Consider the following 20,664-nt stretch of genomic DNA (forward strand, 5'->3'; position numbering starts at 1 on the left):
ACCTTTGTGTCCTGTTTCTTTTTGCTTGTGGTATGAAGGTGTCAAGGAACTGTGTCAAATGAATCTTTGTGTTGCCCATCACATAAAATAAAAAGTACCATAGGAGCAAAGTTTCAATGGGCAAAATTTTCACAGTTGAGAGCAATCACCCTTATTGGTAAAGTATGGCGGCACCCACTGAAATGTGCTAAGCTGCTTTACACTGCTGCGTGTGAGTGTGAGAGAGCTAGCTGTACATCACACACACTTAATGCACAAATCATGAGCTCATCCTACAGATTATTCATGTGGGTTACACTCAAGTATAGTGCAATATGGGACCATATTATTGGGAAAGGGCTCCAGTGCACAAGGGAGGAGATTCTTGAAATACGTGCTTGAATAGCACCACTTTATTTTAAAGATGTCATCAACACTTTAATGGAATGTTAATTGCAAATTTCCCCCCCTTGAAATTACCCACTATACGGCACTGTGATAAAAATTGATAAATAAACGTACAAATACAAGAAATTTCATGTAGTGACCACATCATTACATTCCTGAATATCACTGGCAATCTCAGTGTTCTTGGCTGTTTGATTCATAGGTCGCACACGATTAAATTTATGACCTAAATCAAAAACAAAAGACATATGGCAAAATGTACATAGCACATAGTGTGGAGGAGTGTTTTGGGAAATTCCAATCATGCAAAACCTGAAGTGCTATGCACAACAAAGCTATACCCCAGTGATATAAATCAAACTTCTTGTAGCCTTTTTTTTTCTAAGGTTACTTGTAACAAAAAGCAATGAAAAATCAGCAGCACTAGAAATAGTAGTGAATCACCAATACACAGATTTGGGTTTTATTTGATAAAAGCTACAAACGCCCAATACCAACTGGACACTTTGTATTATGTCATTTAACCAATAGTGCTAATAGAGTGTAGTTGAGCAAAATCCATGAAAGAAGTCGGCAAGTACAGCAGTAAGTGACAAAGGAAAATTCATTGAAGCTATAAATTATGATTATTCCTCTGATCGATGGTCAAAAAAGCCAGCCAGTAACACTTTACACTGAGATTATATTTCAGTTTCACACACCAATGGTATTATATTTCAGTTTCACACACCAATGGTATTATATTTCAGTTTCACACACCAATGGTATTATATTTCAGTTTCACACACCAATGGTAGAGGATTGTTGTTAGATAAAGGGGATACAAAGCATGTGCATTTGTGTGCATGCACAAAAATCTTTATACACTGTAAAATCACCACATGCTTCATAACTATGGTCTTCATAACTATGGTCTTCATAGTGTGGTCGTCTTGTGTTTTGTCTATGCATATGCTGGCAATTTTATAAGAATTTCATGCATATGCATGCTCGACTTCACCTTTGACAATAGCATGCATTCACTGCGTGATCTGAGCCATTTGGTAATTAGCAAATGTGTATCAACCATTATTGGAATACTTGTGAATAATGCCTGTGTACAATACAAAGTAACAGTATTGTATCGGCATTGGCCATTCACCACCTAAAATGTATCAGTATTGGATCAACCGGTAAAAAGTGGTATTGGTGAACTACCATATATACAGTAAGTAATTTAGTAAAAATGGTATATTGCGAACCTCAAATTGTAACATTCATTACAGATTTATAGACAACAAAATACATCTACATGCATTACGTACCTGTACAGTTTAGCAATTCTGATCTTGTTTTTATTCTACAGCAAACTTTGCAAAATTTGTACTCACAAGTTTGCCCCTATGCATATGTACATATATACAATGTAATAGACCGACACATATTTAAGCATGTATTGGCCTCTACACATTGATTTGTATGTGTTACTTTATAATACATGGCCATACATGAACACCAGGTTTAACAACCTGCTTTATATGATGAAAAACTTCTCTACAGTAGTCGACTACGACTACGACTACGCACACTACCTTGAGAGTGGCTATTAGGATTGAAACTAGGTCAATACTGCTAACCTGGCTGATCCATATAGTGATCCGGATGGGACCCAAATCTGACCAAAACAAAGATTTGTAACACATCTGCCTTATTAAAAAATTAACCGTGCGACTGAATGCTACCTATTGCTGAAAAGTGACTTGGACATTCCACTTTGTTTTCAGCTGTCTTCCACCTGTTATAGAGGAATGCAACAAACTAACAGTTGGTGCTAGTTGTTGCTACTCATCGCTTAAATCAAGTAAGCTTAACATATGAATCTCAATTAGCAGCCAATTCTTTAATAAGACCACCCCCTCATAGTGACCATGTCAAATAAATGCTAATGCATCAACACTAAGGCCATAACTTTAATCACAAAAGTAACCCTACTAACAAGGCTTTGTCATGGTTTCTCCCACTATGAAGACAGTAAAGCAAAACGCATACAGTTGTGTATTGCGTGAATATGCACTTGGCAGAAGGATGTGTCATGCTGCCAAAGACACTGTCACATACATTGTAGCCACATGAAAACTAGTGATGTGCAATATATCAATTATATCGATTCTCGTGATATATTAAATTTTATATTAATTGTGATAAAAAATTAATATTGTTATATCGTGATATATGATGGTGTAACAATTTCTTCAGAAAATGATGTTCTAGACAGTATTAATTTCTTTATAACAGACTTACATGCAGAGGAAAGTGCATGTTAGGGACTATTTTACATGGTTTATACTCAAATACTAGCAATTTATTACCATGACTTCATGCAATTTGTATATCATGATAATTTATTGTATCGTGATAAAAGAAGAGAGCAATAATCGTGATAGGCAATATACAAAATTTGCCATATCGCACAACACTAATAAAAAGCACAAAATACTGACATGTGTCTTACCCTTGGATTGCGGTGACACTTCATGCACACTTGCCATTTTCTCTCTAAGAAAAGTACACACAATAATGTATTGATATAAAAGTACAGTATGCTGCACATCCATCTTCAAAAAATACTCAAAGCAACTAGGGCATATAAATACATACATTAGTGATGCACCGATACCACTTTTTCACTACCAATCTGATACCGATACATTCGAGGCCGGAAATGGCCGATACCGATACTTTGCTCCACAAGCAAGAAACAACTGCTAATCTCATCAACTGCAGTTTGCTGGTTTTGTGGCTATTGAATACCGTATAGCAGGTTATTTTCGAAGAACAAAATTTCGAACAAGAGCTGAAAATTTAAATTTCGGAGAATTTAAATTCGAACAACTACAATATTACGAAAATAAATTCATCAATCTTCGTATAGATCTGGTTCACGTGTACTACATCACGTGTATGCAGCTAGCTCAGTGCAATTGAGTCTTCACGCCGCAATGTCTTTCACAGTGCAGTCGGTGATACGAGGATATCACGAATACAAGGATATGTGGATTGCTGTGATTGGTGAGGAATTGTCGTGTAAGCGAGAACCTACCAACAGAGAAGATCGATTTGCTGTAGCAGTTACCAAAGATTCTAGTATTGTGGGGCACATACCTAGGAAAATATCAGCTATTTGTTCCTTGTTTCTGTGGCAGTCTGGCAAGATCAGCTGTTGTGTCACTGGGCCAAGACAGTACTCTAGTGATTTACCACAAGGGGGACTCGAAATTCCCTGCACGCTAAAATTTACTCGTGCCAAAGACCTCGATCACCTGGAAAAAGTTAAGAAGCTAATCGAACATGCTCTTTCCTTCGTGATTGACAAATTTAGTTATCATGGGGAATTTCTTGATAGAGTAAAGAGAGAAGTCACAGATGATAGCTGTGAAGAAGCCTCAGAAGAAGCACTAATCGGTGATGGTGGTGATAGTAATAACAATGGCAATGATTTGGTGATAAATGATGATGAGTCTGTTTGCAGTGCCAGTAACAATGTGGTTGACTTAACAATGGGCAGTGATGCACCTAGTGTGTTTCCAAGCGATGAAAACGATGCAGACTGGTGTAGATTTGGAGGCATTCGTTTAACACAGCAAAACAAGTACGATATTCTTAGGGGAGACAAATTAAATGATCTGGTCATCAACTTTGTTCAAAAGTTGATGAAGAAACAGTTTCCATTTGTGAAGGGGTTACAGTCTACATTACTGCAAAGCAAGCCACTGAAACCATCAGATAACAGTTTTTCTTCCCGTTTACAAGTTATCCATTGCCATAATGATCACTGGATGGTTGCTTCGACTATGCACAGTGGTCCAACTGCAAAGGTGCAAATTTATGATTCACTGTTTGACACCATGGATAGTCAAACAAAATTTGTTATACCTAATCTCTTTGGATCAGCTGCTAACCCTGAAATAATAGTTGTTCCTAGGCAAGCTGGCATCAAAGATTGTGGTGTTTTTGCATTAGCTAATCTGATAGCTCTTTGTTTCAGAATGAATCCTGCCGATACCCATTTTAAGCAAGATTTAATGAGACTACACCTTGTTCAGTGCATGGAAAGTGGTACTTGTACACCATTTCCATTGACGAAAGAACTTCCACATTATTAGGCAACTTTCTGATGGTGTAAACCACTTGATATTGTTATTATTGTGATTTCATCTACATTTTTGTAAAATAAGTTTATCTTAATTATAGTACCAAAGTATGCGTGCAGAGACAATTATATGATTTAAAGACTATGCCATAATCAATAAGCATGCCATAATCAAGTCAAGTGTAATGCACTGTCAGACAATTATAGTGACAGAAGGTAAAGGTTGCATTTGCCTTATCTTAGTTGCTAGGAGTGGTACATTCTTACAGTGCAAATGTATTGTAGGAGAGGAGATGAATACACTAGGCTTATAATTAATTGCAAAAATTTCCCTTGTACATGTAGTCAGTGATCAGTTAATTATAAGAGACAGTTCAAATAATAAACTTGACACTAGAATTAACAATATGTGGGTATAAAACAGTCAGGCATATACAGGTATTTATACACACACTCAGGTTGTAAAAGAGTTTAGCTATAGTCTATAACGCAAAGGTACATCATTTGTAAAAAACTACAAAACTTTGCTAATTATATCAGTTATGCCTGCAGCTTTGAAGCTGTTCTTCACCATGGAATCTTTTCCCTTGATGTAATTGTAGGCACCAACAAGCCAACCAGCTCCCAGCGGTTTCATTGTGGACATTCTCAGATCAACAGGCACGACATTGACCGATTGACCATAGCCTTTCTTGACCTCCTCTGAATACCACTTTTGAAATTTGTCTCGTAAAAAATCCTTTACTGGTTTGTTTATGCTCAGGTCCATAGGTTGAAGGCGGTCTGTACAATTTGGAGGAACTTTTACAACTTGTATGTTGTTGGAATCTAACATGTTGTAAACGTCATCTGTTACTTGGCCTTTAAATTCATCGAAAATGACTAATGCAGGTTTTCCATGTGCTTTGCACTTCTCTGAGACATATTGCAGAATAATCTTTTCTATGTACTCTTTTGTCTTCTGCTCGTTAGACCAATGGTTTGGTGTGAAAGTCACATTCCAGTCTTGGGGAAACACAAATCTGGGTAGACATGCTGATGTCTTGCCTTGATATATTAGCTGCAATGGAAGGAGCTCACCACTTAGTGCAGCACAAAGCACCACAGTGATTTGCCGCTTGTCATTGACCCCTACTGCTTTGACCCTCTTTGATCCTTTAGCCTCCATTGTCCACTGCGAGCCTGGCACCACATTGATGCCAGTATGGTCCCAATTTAGAATGAGATCAGATGGCACATCTTCCATGTCAATGACAGTTTTTATATCTAGGAGGAACTGTTCTTTTAGTTCTTTAAAATGCGAAGGCTCAACTTTAGCTGATGTCGTAACTTTTCTTTTCACAAAATTTATTCGTTGATGTATTGATTTAGCCCAAACACTGGTAAGCTCAATTGGTCCACCGTTTTCCTTCAACAGACCTTTATTAACTTTGTTTACTATTGCTTCACCACTAGCTATAGTAACAGCAGTAGTAACAATCCCCTTCTTCTCACGAACCTCCTTGATGTAACTTATCACCTGTCGATCTAAATTTTCACCCAGCAGAGGTGGTCTTCCTCTTTTCATCTGAGGCAAACTTTTAACTTCAACATGCTTCTTCTTGCTACCACTCTCCTTTAGCAGACGCTTCATCTCAGCCACATATTTCACTTTCCATGTACTGACGGAGCTATCTTTAATCTCTGTATGAAATTCTCTTGCATACCTTCGAATAGCTGCTTGATTCCAAAGGCGAAAGCATGCTTTGCAATCTGCGCCTGTTCAACAGGCGTTAACCTTACGTAAAAACCTCCGGCTTGCATTCAACTGGGTGTTCACGAGTGTGGTTCCTTGAAGAACAAGCCTTGGAATATGCATCGTTGGCGTCTCGTATAGCTTCAGGTGGTACAACTGCAGACAAGGGGCCATTTGGATCTGGCAGTTGTTTATCTTGACGTTTTACAACAACTCCTGCAATGGGCTTGAAGTAGCAATATAGACTATTCATCACAGCAACTACAATCACAGCATTAAAATAGCTACAACACGGCTCCTCACACAAAGATATGGTGACATCAGCTCTCAGCGAGGCTCTCAGTCACGGGCTAAAATGTTAGCCTTTAACACGTGATCGAAAACGTAATCTTTAACAACATCATAATACTGATTCGCCTACGCATTCTCTATAACAAAACTTTCGTAGAATTTATTTTCGAAGGGAATACGCCCTGCGAAATATTCGAAAATAAATTCCTTTCAAAAATAACCCGCTATACGGTATAATAGTTTGGGCTTCAATGAATCTTATTTCGTGGCTTTCTTCAGTTTCCACTGTACTAATAATGCTAGTAGCTGGCTTCCTTTAAGGAATTCATAGCTTATATCAACTTTTTCTCAACTCTGTTTGATGCGCTATATACACCACCATCTTGAAAAGTAATTAAAAGACGTCATTTAAAGTATCGGTTGGTATCGGGAATTTATAGCTTTACCGATACAAGTCCGATACTGCCAAAATAGGGTTGATATCGATACTAGTATCAGTATCGATGCATCACTAACGTACATGCATTATTATACCAATAATGTCTAGGGAGGCAGGTATACACTACAACATGTATGTATGCATGCAACAATGCATTCTGAAGTGACAACATTAAAAATAGTAGAATACAAATAAATGTATATACATTAATAAATGAGATAAACAGGGAGGGATCCATGCACTAAACAAAAAGAAACATGATGGTATTAAACCATAAATGTAACACTTTCACACCTCAGATCAAAGGAGTCGCCCGGGCTACATACACGTGATTAGGATGCACGACTTGGATTTTGCCATGAAAGCCACTCAGACGGAGAGCGTTTTGTTATCTTCGCCATCCTACGAGTTGAAAAACGTTGGGCTACTAGCACTATAGCTTATTCATTGATCGTTTCTGCATGTTTTCAAATACGGACATGCCCCCATCACAAAGCTACCACTCTGCACGGAGTAACCACTCTACTGTGGATTTTCTGTTCGTTTGAACATTTTGTATTTCGTAATTGAAGCGTGTACTGCATAAATCGCATCAAGAGTTCATAATATAGTAGTGGGGGAGAGTGTCTAACTGAAATACTTCCATGGAACACACTGTGTTAAGTTACACCTGAGTCTGTTCAAAGAATAAAGACTTGACCTTATCAGCACCAATTAACACTAATCAACAGTTCTCTATCACCAGTGGAGGTATTGATTTAATCAAAGAGAAACTTAACCCAGTGTGTTAGTACAGGCTATATTGACAGTAGGACACTCTCTTCCATTATTATATTATGAACTCTTGATCACATGGGATTATAATGCAATACGCAATACTCAGTACGCAATGTTCAAACGGACAGAAAATCCACAGTACAAGCAAGCTTACCTGTCTAGGCCTTTAGTGAACTCTGTACTTTTTCCATAAACAATTCAAGAGCACTGATTAAAACAATAAAGTCGCGTAACTGAAATTCTCTGTGATATCTCTAGAGTATGTCCATTCATTGTAACCGAACGTAACCAGAACGTAACCAGAACGTACTAGCTGCTGACCCATAATCAAAATTTTTAGGTATGCATATATAATACATTCAGTGGCTGCACTCGTATTGGCTTGGGTGATTGATCGCCCTGTACAGGCTATCAGCCTGATAAGTGTTACATATTAGCTGTAACACGGGGCATTTGGGCTTTGCCTGATATGTATGCCCTCTGCTCTCGGGCAGTCAGGCATACATATCAGGCAGAGCCCTCATGCCCGTGTTACAACTATTACATGTACTGTACAGAAGGGTATTTTAATGGGAGAAATTAGTGCATTGTCAGCTACAGTGTATTTGTGAAAAATTTCCCCTTGAAAATCAATACATTTGTCACAATAAATAGTGTTTTTAAAATATTTTAAACACATGAAAGGAAGATTCTGAAGATTGCCAAACCCCCAGACCTACATTAGGCCTATTGACTGTTTTTATAATCCCACTGTTTGCAACAAGTGAGTCTCAGGTGGAACTGACAGATCATTAAAGAGCCTGGTCACTGTCTTTGTTCTTCTGTAAAGACTGGCAGAACAAACATTGCATTTTGGCATCTCTAAATTGTAAAGGTTGGTTACTTTAAATTCAAAATTCGATGTTAGAGACTCTTCATTTCATTGTAAAAAGTATTTCTTCTGTGGCAATTTTTTTAACAACAGCATTTTTGAGGATGCTATTGCCATGATTTTATATTGGAGAGGATCCCTAATATACTGTATGATTAAGTGCTATCACTTTTGATGGTAAGCCTTATACACTAAAACCTCTTTATTCTGACACTCATTGAAATTTTCCTGGGTGATGGTAAGTAGTGAAGGTCTTATCAGTGTACCAAACAGTATCAAATTACAAAATACCTCTGGATCAGAGGAGGTTGGACACGCACATGTGAGCACATACATTTTGTATTGAAAGTTTTACCAAGTGCTCATCAAAGTTTTCACAAATACCATTTGAGAGTGCACTTCAAGTTTAGTCTATTCAGCCGGTCTACCCCATTCAACCCCACTACTCCAGGCACGTGAATCGCTCTTGAAATCTACGGGGATCACGTGTGTAAGCGTTTGAAGGTGGAATCAATGTGTAATACTATAGGGACGCCTTATTTTAGCACAATAATTGTCGAAGAAAGCAATGTGCATACTAACATAGCCTCCCTGGGTATTGAAAAAGAAAAGCGGACACTGCTAGTTTGGCCTCACAGAGAATCGAACAGAGAAGTAGAAACTCGCACACTGCCTTGCAATAAGAATTTGCCATTCATCACAAGGTAACATGGTGTGGATATTGCCAAACATTTCTTCTATCACTTACTCCTCGTCACATATTAGAAATAATGATGAATTTATAATGAATTTAAATAGTAATGAATATCAGAAGCGCTTATATTGTGTCCAACCTCTGATTAGAGAGGTGTCACGTTATTGGGGTTTCCTGTACCTTTGACTATACATTTTTTCTTTTTCTCTTCTTTCTTGACCTTTTTCTCACTGCTATCTGTAGTTTGGGAATCCAGTGGTCTTTTACACTGTGTAGTTTTACCTGGACTAGAAAACAACCAGCGTTGCAAATTTTCCTATTGTGTATTTTTAAATAAACACTGTATGCACATATGCATGTAGGGCTATACCAGTTCCACTTTTTACCACGAGTACTACCAAGTATTTGCCCACAAGTACAAGTACAAGAGTAAATTTGAGTATGTAGGTACTTCATATCCTATAGCACAATATGAAGACATACCAGTTGACATGGTTACTATAAAGTCAACAGGAAAGAAGTATGGCTATCAACCAGTAGTACAAATATGTTAAGGTCATGAAGTTAAAAAGACACTGTATCTATAAAGAAGTCACTAGGGTACAAAGCAGTAAAATACTCTTCTGTTGTCTACTACTTTGGTTCAAGCTATAGTGTTGCACAATAAATCAAGTGTTTAGTTAAACTACAGTATCTGTTTTGGTACCATCTAATTTCTTAACACCGCAAAACCGTGGATTAAAAACAACAACAGATTTTAAAGCTCAACTATTTGTATGAAAAGTGTACATATGAAAGGATATAGCTTAAGTGTTTATAAACAACTATCAATTTGATAACTATAATATGCTCTAACAGAACAGTCACAATGAACTATGCAATTACATCGACTGTTCTATAAGAGTATACAGTATCTATGATGTGCATTTTGCAGTGAAGAAATATTCAGCATATTATACTTACTGCTTTCAGGAACCAGTTGTACTAGGCCGCAGGTAAAAATGCAGTTCACATATAAATCGTAGCAGTGTTATGCATGTAGCTGACTCTACAGTACTTTTGACACATAAATAGTAATATCAGCCCACCATTACTAGAATTGGTATATCCCTACACTTACACATACTGTAGGCCCAAACAACATACATTACAGGTATGTATGGCCAGATATTTTCTAGGTGGAATGAGATAGCTGTATTCTCTAAAATTAAAGTGGTAATCTATGTTCAATGTATCAAAGCAACTATGCACAAGAGCATAGGTAGTGATTTTCTTTTAACTACAACTGTACGAAAAATAAAACAAAAACATACCAAGAACAAAAAAGGGGGTGTCACTCCAATAGGCACTATACTATGATCTGCAACTGCAGTCAAAGCCAAATTTTGATCGGTCATGTGTGTGCATACATGCACGCATGCACACAGACACACACCACACCTTGGTCTAACATACGGCTGACATCTCCAATAGGGTATATTATCTAATTCAAAATGTTTCTCCAATTCTTCTGCAGATAAAGATTGCTACAAATACAATCACAAAACAAAGCATCAAACACAATGCATCTGGAAGTTATACACATTTCTTAGCTAGACAATCTTTCTGAAAGCAATCCAAACTACTACATCACAAACAAAACAACACATCACATCACATCACTCTTATCACTAATGTATGTACACATATTAAAACATAACAATCATGCAGATATATACACTGTAGCTTTAACCCACCAATAAGGCTGTCTTCAAATCCTGTGAAACTGTTTTGAGTTGACTGAATGACTTCGCCTTTCCCATTTTGTGTCTGGATTCAGCATGCTCTGGTCTTTGCAAACTACACAAGTATTGATAAACATGAATAAGCAAACACTACAAACAAGTGTGTACTAGACAGACAACACACAAGTATGAAAAATGACAGACACATATACTTGTGTATATATTCATAACCAAACAATTGGTAGGCAAGGCACATCTAACTATGAAGCAAGTCTTTATAAATTATCAAAAATCTTTACGTGTTGTGCAGTACTAGTGTGTAATTGACTACGGATGCTAATAGTTGCCAAGGCGTTTATGCTCTATTGTTCAGAATACTGCAGGCACTATTCAAATGTGTATTTAAGGGGCGGTATTGGTCCACTAGTATAGCTGCAAGTGTAGGTGACCTCTCATGTTTCATTACTTTTTATTTCTACTAGACAGATGCTAAAGCATGTAGGGATGAGCCTGAGGTGTGTTTTATGTGAAAGTTAATTGGATTGCTATGCTATGCAATTAGTAAATGAGGAAGTGCTTTATGAAAGTGATAGATTGGAAAGTTTGTATGAGGAGGATTATCGGAGTACACAGGGCTGTGCAGTTAAAATCAAAGAAGAGGAGGAGGATAGCAGCAAGAATAAAGATTTGTACCTGAATGGTAGTAGACTCTACAATAACCCAATTATAGTGGATTGGAATAATCAAGTAATGGACGGATTGCCTTTGTCTTCTTTGCAGTAATAACGTTGTTCAACTGTCATCTTCTGTCTCGTCTTGATTTTCAAGTAATCATTCAACAGAAGCACCCTACAGTCTCAGAATCCTATGGCTTTTCCCGGGGAGGGGTAGGGGCTTATGTAAATTATAAGCACGCATCTTTTCAGTAATGTAATGATAAACCAATATTTGGATGTTTGTTAGGACCAACTCATGTTCGATAGCACCAGCCCATACTTGGAGCGTTACTGTGCGGTGGTGCTGGTGATGATAGTGTTTGGTCTGGGGCTAGTAGTGTTATCTGCCTGAGAAATGCCTCAGCAATTAATTCATTTACTACAGAAATTACGGATGGCTTCCATTATAAACTAGTCTTGCATGGTCAGATCCAAGTGGGGTCTGGCCACGCAAGACTAGTTGAACTGTAAGTTTACAATGTACTATCACAAGGAAGCTAATAGCACTTCTCTGCAAATCAACTACGTGGTAGTGCATGGAAAAAGAAATGGAAGGATGACAAAGGTACGGTAACTCTACAATGCAGCTGCTGCAGTACACGAAAAAGCACATTTCGGGCTCATGCAATATGAAACAGCAGGGCTCGAACAACATTAGACAATTTCCAGTCACAAGCTTTACCTCAAGCCAACTTTGAGGTTTGTACGCACCAGCCTTGTACTTGTCAGCTATGACAGTGCAAAATGTATTTGAAACCAGTGTTACCTTTGACTGGTGGGATGCACGAAACTTCATTTTAATACAGGCGTAGCTTAATTAAAGCACCTGTTTTTTTTTTTGCTGTACTTGACTAGAGTACATTATAGTCTCACCAGCCAGCCTGTATTTTTTCTTTTGTCATTTGTTTTCGGTAATTGAGTTGGTTAACTCCCAAACCTTGTAAGTTCAACCTCAACTTTACTAAGTGCTATGGAGAAGTAATCATACAAACAACAGTGCAATAATGAGGTCATTTAAGTTTTCGCTGCTACATGAGTAGCATGTTACCGGACTGTCTTTTTCCCACAAGAAAAAATACAGGCTGGCTGAGTACATTATGTTATAACAACTTTTGGCATGACTACATTTGAGCACTGAAAAATCAGAACTGGTAACAATACATTTTTATGTTTTGCCAGGACAAAATCTGTGTTGTACCGGCAGTTTGACTATACACTCTAAAAAGTATCGGGAGCCCAGGAACAGTGAAGAAATTAGTTAACCATAGCCGGGATGGCTGAACTCAACAGTTAAGTAATCAGTTGGTAGTCAGAGAAAAATTCTGTTGAATAAAAAAATTCCAAAACTTGTTCACAGTATTTATACAGTAGGTTCAATTGAAAGGCACATTTGCCCTTGATTATGCCTAACCAATAGTGAATACTGCCGCTAAGGTTGGTTTCTGGGTGATATATTTTTAGCAAAAGTGCAATGCTGGATGTCTCCTGTACTGTATGATATTGATCAGTCACTACATGTACTGTACAAATCTTCTGCAAAATTTAAGCATCATTCAGAAACCTGATACAGTAGTTTAAGCCTCACATTTTACGTGCAAGCTCGTAATACTGCATGTGATTGTGGGATAAAGTTATGGTGTAAATGTAGACACACATTCACCAGTGCACACCACCACAGTCTACACACATATATACAGTGACTCACACACATATATACAGTGACTCACACACATATATACAGTGACTCACACACATATATACAGTGACTCACACACATATATACAGTGACTCACACACATATGTACAGTGACTCACACACACACACACACACACACACACACACACACACACACACACACACACACACACACAAATGCGCATACACATAACTCACACAAAATGCCATATCTTAAACAGATGACCTCGGGAACACGTCAGTGCACACGGGTACTGTTCCACCATAGCGATATACTCATCTGCCATCTCCCAACACGGTGGCTGCTTACCAGTGAACAATGCTGGATTATGAAGACTACCCTCTGAAATGTTAAAGATGTACCTTTTTGTTATTTTTATGTCCAATAATAATAAGTTGGCAATTATACGTGCATCACCATATTGGTGTTCACATCTTGAAAGCTGGTACATAACATATGGTATAGCTAACTTGCACACACATGCATTAACATGGGCATACACAATGAAGAGGTTGAAGATAAGCATCAATATACACATAGAGTGTGTGTATATATCTAACCAGCTATCATGACTCCATCACATTTGGTCTCCGCAATACAATTTTCAACATCTCTCAAAAACTGAATATTTCCATTAGAAAACACTGGAACACTAACATTTTCCCTGTGTGGAGAAAAAGTGGGTGTGTGAACATAAGGGCATACACAAAGTGACATACTTTTAGATGGTGGATAACTGTGTGTTGTAGTGAATGTTGTGTGTGTACTTTAATTTTGTGCAAAAAAATTTCGTGATAAAAATTTTCGCATAATTTATGTGAATGACTGCTCTATTAAAGTAGTTCGATCTTATATAAAAATTTTCGTGCAAGAAATTTTCATACAAGTTTTGTGATACAAAATTACAACGAAAAAAAGCAAATTACAGTAACACACAGTGTGGTGTACAGTACCTGCTTTTTCAAAGGAGGTTGGTCACATGTCAACACAAAACAACCTGTGACCTCAGATTTAACCCATGTAATTCCAACATCTGCATTAAGCTTCATTGAAAACCCTAAATAAATGTGTGGCTTTCCTAGCTAAGAAACAAGAACTACACTTCCTACGAATAAGACAAAAGTATCAGTACCAATTCCCAGCAACCACACATGTCATATTACAACAAGTAACCAACCTCCTCTGGGTACAGAACTAACACTAGCTAGTACAACGCAACTAGACAGGTCACAACACACAACATACTTCACAGCCTTGACATGCTTCCAACTGGCTACACCAGTGTTGGGTCCCTTTTGTTCTTTAGTACGACCATGAACCGTGATGATCTGGAATGGGACACAAACCCACAATATTGACAGACTCAATTGCATACTGATTGTACACATTCAAAACACAACTGTAAGCACAATGGCAGAACTCTTCAAAAAGGACATCTGAAATGTGGACACCTGACAATATGGTCCCATACATATATTAGTGAACAAATACTTAGGAATTACATTTAATGAGGACCACTTAGCAGTTAGCATAGTTCCACAGTGCATACACACACATGTATTATATTCAAGGTTGGCATACCTACAGTACCATACGTACATACAGTGCATCCATTATTGTCTGATTACCTGTGCACCAGCAGCTTCTAACATTTTAGCATACTGCACAGTTCTCTCAACATCCTCAAATATTCTGATCTTACAGGTGATGGGGATGGACAATTCTTTGTGACACAGACTGACTAGCAATGACAACAACTTTGTAAAAGTTACTGTGTGTATGTAGGTCATGCAGTATAAAAACATTCAGTAGGTTAGAGTTAATGAAGTATGGCCTCTATATACTTACTCATGTCATGAAGCAAGTCCCACTCTTCTTGCAAAAAGGCACCATAGTGACCTGTTAATATGCATAACATTTTATGAAATGAAACAAAGTTGTATACTCATCACAAGGAAGTTATTACAATAACAACAAGTGTTAATAACAGAAGAGACAGTAGAGTATCCACAACAAAATGATTTCATGTAGGTCAAAGGGATCCCATCAGACATGGTAACATGCACACACTGGCAGATCATGTACCATATAGTAAAAAACTTTGGCGGTAAAAAGTGTGACGAAACCCCTCTGTTGAAAAAATTGACGGAAAAAACTTTGCTGATTGAAATTATATTCGCCAAAGTTTTTACTGTACAGTACGTAAGGATAAAATGACAAGGTGTCAACTCGTCAGTTAAGTAGTGTAGTAAGTGCATAGGTAGCTAGCGTTGTTGTTGTAGCAGTGCTTAAGTAGCTACTGATCTAACGACGCCGGTGCTAGCAAAAGCGTGCTTCTCTATCTCCTGCGAAGCCGAGAGCGACTGTATTTGCTTTTTCAGTGGACTCCAGTAGCAGACGTTATCACGTATATCAAAGTATTTGGCCAAATCCATCATGAGAGGATAAACAAACTGATGTGTGAACTGGAAGCCGGTTGGAAACGCCGGCTATCCCAAGGAGTGCTTACAACTGTGGGACACATTCCTAGGGAGATCAAGATCTCCAAAGTCAGCTCGATCTTTATTGCGTTGACCTTCATCTCAAGTTCTAGTTACTCAATGCGCTCACTATACGGTAATGAACCTACACCCTGTATGTTGTACTTTGCGTGGGAGGATCAAAGCGATGTCACACGTATTGTATCATCCATACAGTATTTATTAGCTGCATAACTATACTGTATGAGTCAGTTATGCAGCTAATTGGCAAATACAGTACAGTTATGTGCCTAATTGGGCAAATACAGCACACTTTGGCAAACACAGTACAGTTACGTGGAGAATTTATTTAAGGAACGTTATGAAAACAACACACTATAAATCGCTAAAACCAGCCAAACTAATCCTACCAGTTCATTCTACGGCCAGTAATAGATTGTAGGAAAACTTATTACCAAACTTGTAAATTCTAGCAGTACTTGTCACACAGTACAGAGACTCTACAGTGTGATTCTCTGTGCAATACTCTGTAGTATACTGTATGTTATAGTTAAAGCACCACCATGCGTGTTTACGGAAAATACAACACAAGGCAAAGCCGAGTTTTGCCGAGTGCTGTATTTGCCTCGAGACACCCACCGAGTGTTGTATTTGTTGTACACACAAGCATAAGTGGTGCCTTAAGTATTATATTGTACTTCCTTTGGAGCGATTTTCTATAGTACTCAAACTGCGTGACGATAATTTGTCAACTCAGTACTAACTTTAGTTTTTTTAACTGGAGTAACTACTGCAAGTTTCCACAAGTCAGGAAAGACACTCTCCTCTCCTACTCCTGATAACACACAGTGGGTACAGAACAGAAAGGGAAATCATCAACTTCCACGCTTGTACAGTACACACATTATTAATGTAGCATTTTGTGTTACCACATCTGATGTCACTGTTAGTTCAAGGTAGGTAGTTGTAATGTTGACATGATTATGAGAGATACAGTTGCCTAAGTGGTAACACATTCTTTAAAAATTCAGCCTTGTGATCACATGGAATTATTATACTACACATTGTCTGGACAGTACATGTAACTGGTACACTGGTCTCCATGATATACCACTGTAAAAATGGCTTGATGTATTGTAGAACAGGGCTTGAACCATGTAAATGTAGAAATTCAAAATATATTAATTACGAACATCTATCCAACAGTATTGAATGTTCACCTTTCTTGGCAATAGTCTGGGGGCAGCCCAGATTTAAGTCTACTGCATCACAATAGGGCTCAACCAACTTGGCAGCTTTCAGCAGTGTGTCAGGGTTGTTGGCACAAAACTAAAATATGACATGAAGGTCAATACAGTACTGTATCATGTAAACACATATGAATAGCCAAAAACGAAAAGTATTCATACATAACTAAAGTGTGTATAAACTTTTCCAGATAAATTAATAATAGAAACATGTTTCAATGAGAGTTCATTCAGTATACAACTATTCAGCTACCAGTCATTTTAGCTGGTCCCAGAAGTACAATTATTGTCATTGCATGTATGCACATGTCTCACTAGCAACACAACAATACTGCATAGCTTTAGCTATGTATTTTACACTACTTATTCTATTTAAAGCTCACTACGAGCATTAATTAAAATCATACACAAATCTTTTTACTTACTTGTACAATCAGCGGTCTATCATCCAGACAGGTCACCATGTGGATTTTCCTATAGTTTACATCTCTCACGAACACAGACGCGTGTAACATTGGCGTGTAACACAGCTGGGCTCCTAGTTTACGGCTCAACATCCTCCATGCCAGCTCGGATTGGTCTACCATGGGGGCCACAACATATTTGGCACTACGGAGTGCTCCAGTCCATAGCTCATACCCGCTACCTTGGGCCACGTTGATAGACTTCGCCATTCTCTATCGGAAACAATTCTGGTCCGTATAACTCCGGAGAGTTTTCTATAAGAGGGTGGGGTTCGGTTCGTTAGCACCTATAATTAGCTCGGAGTAGTGTGCATAGGTTATATTCGGTTCTAGAAACACTCTTCACCTTGAGGTGAGTTAAATGTGCAGAAGTAGTTTACTGCAGCAGCGTGTCGCGTTGATTTGAAATCGGTTGCCGAGATGCCAAGTCGCGTTTCCAATTAATATTTGTTGCGGTGTCTTTTTTTGCACTTAGCAATTATTAATCAGTTCTATTGTTGCGTGTGTGCTTTGTGTATACTCAGTTTACATTCCGTGAATGTTTCTTGATACCAGAAAGGTCAAATATCTGGGTTATGTAAATTTCGAGGTTAATAGTTTGTTTGTGGTACTTAATATTGACACCCATTGTACTTATATGCAAATATTTCCTTGATTACAAGCTTACCAAGAAACACCTTAGTTTGTTTATTAACATTTAGATTTAGTAAACATAAGACACACACATTTTAAGTAGTTTTTCTATAAATACCATTGTGTTTGTGTGCTACTTAATGCTGGTTTGGTGTTAGATCACAAGCAATGTCAGGGTCTGGAGGATTTGAACATGACGTGACAATTATCGGTGCAGGTTGGTCAGGACTGTTAGCCTGCAAGCACATGTTGGAAGAGGGGCTGACTGTTGTGGTGCTGGAGAGAAGAGCAACAATTGGTGGGGTGTGGCAGTATATTGATGATCCCAATGAAACCAGTGTCATGAGATCCACTCAGTGTACATCGTCGATAACGGTCACAGAGATGTCAGATTTCCCTATGCCAGATGACTTTGATACCTTCCCAAGTCACTCACAGATAACACGCTACCTTGATTCCTACGCTGATCATTTCAATCTCTGGCCCCATGTCCATCTTAACACAAAAGTTGACCAGGTAGAAAAAGAAAAAAACATCTGGAAGGTCCATACTATAGGTGGCCAAATCTACACCAGCAGATATCTAGTGGTATGCACTGGTATCTATGAGAGGGCCAATATGGAACTGCAGTCAACATTGTTTAGTAACTATACCGGATCATTATACCATTCAAAGGTGATCAAGTACCCTCTATCCAAGCACAATGGTGATGACATATTGATAGTTGGAGGTGGTGAAACAGCCAGTGACATTGTCAGTGAATGGTATGATCATACAAACTGTATCTACTGGAGTATACCACGTGGACAACATTTCTTTCGTAAGTATGCTAAGATTCTGCCTTGGGGAAGGCCACAGCCATTGGATAAAGCTTCTTCAAGAGCCCTCACGACTATTGCACCATATCACAAATCAAAACCAGGCCTGAGTTGGATTTGCAAGTGGACATCAAATGGCTCACTGTTAGCCTATCAGGGCCACGGAATCCCAGAATGGAAAAATGATTCACCTTTCTTTCACTTTGTCATCAACAAAAATGGTAAAGTATTGGATTTAATCAACTACAAGAAGGTGGTTCCAAAAGGTGCTATCAAAAGCTGTCAAGAAAGAACAGTAGAATTTGCCGATGGTACAAGCAAAGAGTTTGATGCAATCATTATGTGCACAGGGTATGACTCTAGCTATTTCCCATTTCTTCCTGGAAAATACCACCAAAATAAAACTTTGCGAGATCGCTACAAGTTTGTTTTTGATGTAGAAGATCCTTCAATTGCTTTCATAGGCTATGTGAGGCCTGTAGTTGGTGCTATACCAAGCATCGCTGAAATGCAGTCAAGATGGGTATCTAAGGTATTCGCCAAAACCATCCCTTTTAAACCATTAGAAAATCGACAGGATGATGTGAAACAAGATGCTGAATTCTGGGAGAACTATTTCAAGGGATCTTCACAGAGACTAGAAGGCTTGGTGGAAGGGTTTATTTACATTGACCAAATTGCACGCTTGGCTGGAGTTTTCCCTGATTTCAAATCACTTTTATTTAGAAATCCCAAAGGATGGTTTACAGCTGTTTTTGCACCATACAATGGTGCCACATATCGCTTGAATGAACCGAAACATGAAGCTCAAGCTATTCAGACAATGTCAAAACACCGCAAACAAACAACAAATCCACTACACCTTCTGCTGATAGTATTTATGAGAGTCAGTGGTATTGACAGGACAATAGTACTACTGGAAAATGTCAAGTACAGTATCCAAACATCTTGGTGGTGGCCTCATGTTAGGGACCTACGAATTGTAAGGGCATTAAACTGGGTCTGGTGTCTACCTAAGAGACTTTTGTTTGACTCTAAATCAACAACATAACTTTGTGTAACTTATTATTGTGTACACTCAGTATTGCAGCTGTATTTGGCATGTGTTGTATGACAAAAGAGTATACTTAGATACCAAGCTAGTGAGGCTATATAATGAGGGGGCATAGGAAAAGGGACCTAGAGACTTAATAAACTTACGAGTTAAAGTCAGTAAATTTCCGTTTATTGTTAGGTATTTATAGTCAGGGTTGGGCAAGTTACTTTGTAAAAGTAACTAGTTACATATTACTTGCAACTGAACTATTTAGTTACAGTTACATATTACCCATAAAATAAAGTAACTATAATAATATTACATATTATATTACTTTGTGTCCACAGCCTTAAACTGTCACGTGTGAAACTACCACTTTATCACGTGACATGATTACGTTGTTGGACAATGTGCAAATTGTGGTTTTAAGTAAGAAGCTGGTGAATAAGCTTCATTCAGTAGGCTTCATTACTTCACTGTGGCTAGGCGTTACTCAGAGGATAACTAACGAGATTAGTAACTTCGT

The 20,664-nt window shown here is 38.1% G+C and overlaps 2 protein-coding genes across 3 annotated transcripts; one reads left to right on the plus strand and one right to left on the minus strand.

Moving 5' to 3' along the window:
* Positions 1 to 473: 473 nt before the first annotated feature.
* Positions 474 to 18,100, minus strand: LOC136250780 (tRNA-dihydrouridine(16/17) synthase [NAD(P)(+)]-like). 2 transcript variants are annotated; one of them, XM_066043067.1, is made up of 13 exons: positions 17,613 to 18,096; positions 17,161 to 17,269; positions 15,309 to 15,359; positions 15,089 to 15,201; positions 14,706 to 14,788; positions 14,021 to 14,124; positions 13,658 to 13,802; positions 11,060 to 11,162; positions 10,764 to 10,849; positions 9,504 to 9,610; positions 2,879 to 2,922; positions 1,692 to 1,767; positions 474 to 613 (listed from the first exon to the last, which is right to left on the minus strand). In XM_066043067.1, exons 1-13 carry the CDS (start codon positions 17,859 to 17,861, stop codon positions 516 to 518), a joined length of 1,368 nt encoding a protein of 455 aa, XP_065899139.1. In that variant the 5' UTR covers positions 17,862 to 18,096; the 3' UTR covers positions 474 to 515. The 2 variants fall into 2 exon arrangements, 1 of the variants encoding a protein (XP_065899139.1); XR_010698716.1 differs by lacking the exon at positions 9,504 to 9,610 and having other exon boundaries at positions 17,613 to 18,100.
* LOC136250779 (4-hydroxybenzoate brominase (decarboxylating)-like) lies at positions 17,881 to 20,240 on the plus strand. The gene is made up of 2 exons (XM_066043066.1): positions 17,881 to 18,003; positions 18,443 to 20,240. Exon 2 carries the CDS (start codon positions 18,453 to 18,455, stop codon positions 20,151 to 20,153), a length of 1,701 nt encoding a protein of 566 aa, XP_065899138.1. The 5' UTR covers positions 17,881 to 18,003; positions 18,443 to 18,452; the 3' UTR covers positions 20,154 to 20,240.
* Positions 20,241 to 20,664: the final 424 nt, after the last annotated feature.

This window comes from Dysidea avara, chromosome 3 (assembly GCF_963678975.1).
Source record: "Dysidea avara chromosome 3, odDysAvar1.4, whole genome shotgun sequence".
Taxonomy (NCBI): domain Eukaryota; kingdom Metazoa; phylum Porifera; class Demospongiae; order Dictyoceratida; family Dysideidae; genus Dysidea; species Dysidea avara.